Raw genomic sequence first — 2,627 nt, forward strand, 5'->3', positions numbered from 1 at the left:
TGTAGTACCTGTGGTTTCATATACCATCTCTGTATTTTACATGCAACTACCTACTCTAGCAGTGTAGTACATGTGGTTTCATATACCATCTCTGTATTTTACACGGAACTACCTACTCTAGCAGTGTAGTACCTGTGGTTTCATATACCATCTCTGGATTTCATGCCTACTCTAGCAGTGTAGTACCTGCGGTTCCATGTACCATCTCTGCATTTCATGCCTACTCTAGCAGTGTAGTACCTGCGGTTCCATGTACCATCTTACACGGAACCACCTACTCTAGCAGTGTAGTACCTGCGGTTCCATGTACCATCTCTGCATTTCATGCCTATACCTGCGGTTCCATGTACCATCTCTGCATTTCATGCCTACTCTAGCAGTGTAGTACCTGCGGTTCCATGTACCATCTCTGCATTTCATGCCTACTCTAGCAGTGTAGTACCTGCGGTTCCATGTACCATCTCTGCATTTCATGCCTACTCTAGCAGTGTATTACCTGCGGTTCCATGTACCATCTCTGCATTTCATGCCTACTCTAGCAGTGTAGTACCTGCGGTTCCATGTACCATCTCTGCATTTCATGCCTACTCTAGCAGTGTAGTACCTGCGGTTCCATGTACCATCTCTGCATTTCATGCCTACTCTAGCAGTGTAGTACCTGCGGTTCCATGTACCATCTCTGCATTTCATGCCTACTCTAGCAGTGTAGTACCTGCGGTTCCATGTACCATCTCTGCATTTCATGCCTACGCTAGCAGTGTAGTACCTGCGGTTCCATGTACCATCTCTGCATTTCATGCCTACGCTAGCAGTGTAGTACCTGCGGTTCCATGTACCATCTCTCATTTCATGCCTACGCTAGCAGTGTAGTACCTGCGGTTCCATGTACCATCTCTGGATTTCATGCCTACGCTAGCAGTGTAGTACCTGCGGTTCCATGTACCATCTCTGGATTTCATGCCTAAGCTAGCAGTGTAGTACCTGCGGTTCCATGTACCATCTCTGGATTTCATGCCTACGCTAGCAGTGTAGTACCTGCGGTTCCATGTACCATCTCTGGATTTCATGCCTACGCTAGCAGTGTAGTACCTGCGGTTCCATGTACCATCTCTGGATTTCATGCCTACGCTAGCAGTGTAGTACCTGCGGTTCCATGTACCATCTCTGGATTTCATGCCTACGCTAGCAGTGTAGTACCTGCGGTTCCATGTACCATCTCTGGATTTCATGCCTACGCTAGCAGTGTAGTACCTGCGGTTCCATGTACCATCTCTGGATTTCATGCCTACGCTAGCAGTGTAGTACCATGTACCATCTCTGGATTTCATGCCTACGCTAGCAGTGTAGTACCTGCGGTTCCATGTACCATCTCTGGATTTCATGCCTACGCTAGCAGTGTAGTACCTGCGGTTCCATGTACCATCTCTGCATTTCATGCCTACTCTAGCAGTGTAGTACCTGCGGTTCCATGTACCATCTCTGCATTTCATGCCTACTCTAGCAGTGTAGTACCTGCGGTTCCATGTACCATCTCTGCATTTCATGCCTACTCTAGCAGTGTAGTACCTGCGGTTCCATGTACCATCTCTGCATTTCATGCCTACTCTAGCAGTGTAGTACCTGCGGTTCCATGTACCATCTCTGCATTTCATGCCTACTCTAGCAGTGTAGTACCTGCGGTTCCATGTACCATCTCTGCATTTCATGCCTACTCTAGCAGTGTAGTACCTGCGGTTCCATGTACCATCTCTGGATTTCATGCCTACGCTAGCAGTGTAGTACCTGCGGTTCCATGTACCATCTCTGCATTTCATGCCTACTCTAGCAGTGTAGTACCTGCGGTTCCATGTACCATCTCTGCATTTCATGCCTACTCTAGCAGTGTAGTACCTGCGGTTCCATGTACCATCTCTGCATTTCATGCCTACTCTAGCAGTGTAGTACCTGCGGTTCCATGTACCATCTCTGCATTTCATGCCTACTCTAGCAGTGTAGTACCTGCGGTTCCATGTACCATCTCTGCATTTCATGCCTACTCTAGCAGTGTAGTACCTGCGGTTCCATGTACCATCTCTGCATTTCATGCCTACTCTAGCAGTGTAGTACCTGCGGTTCCATGTACCATCTCTGCATTTCATGCCTACTCTAGCAGTGTAGTACCTGCGGTTCCATGTACCATCTCTGCATTTCATGCCTACTCTAGCAGTGTAGTACCTGCGGTTCCATGTACCATCTCTGCATTTCATGCCTACTCTAGCAGTGTAGTACCTGCGGTTCCATGTACCATCTCTGCATTTCATGCCTACTCTAGCAGTGTAGTACCTGCGGTTCCATGTACCATCTCTGCATTTCATGCCTACGCTAGCAGTGTAGTACCTGCGGTTCCATGTACCATCTCTGCATTTCATGCCTACTCTAGCAGTGTAGTACCTGCGGTTCCATGTACCATCTCTGCATTTCATGCCTACTCTAGCAGTGTAGTACCTGCGGTTCCATGTACCATCTCTGCATTTCATGCCTACTCTAGCAGTGTAGTACCTGCGGTTCCATGTACCATCTCTGCATTTCATGCCTACTCTAGCAGTGTAGTACCTGCGGTTCCATGTACCATCTCTGCATTTCATGCC

The 2,627-nt window shown here is 48.0% G+C and overlaps 1 protein-coding gene across 1 annotated transcript; it reads right to left on the reverse strand.

Annotated features, from left to right (window-relative positions):
• Positions 1 to 842: 842 nt before the first annotated feature.
• On the reverse strand, positions 843 to 2,354 carry LOC121381744 (fibrinogen alpha-1 chain-like). Its single transcript, XM_041511091.1, has one exon. It carries the CDS (start codon positions 2,352 to 2,354, stop codon positions 843 to 845), a length of 1,512 nt encoding a protein of 503 aa, XP_041367025.1.
• Positions 2,355 to 2,627: the final 273 nt, after the last annotated feature.

The sequence above is a fragment of the Gigantopelta aegis genome, chromosome 9, assembly GCF_016097555.1.
Source record: "Gigantopelta aegis isolate Gae_Host chromosome 9, Gae_host_genome, whole genome shotgun sequence".
Taxonomy (NCBI): domain Eukaryota; kingdom Metazoa; phylum Mollusca; class Gastropoda; order Neomphalida; family Peltospiridae; genus Gigantopelta; species Gigantopelta aegis.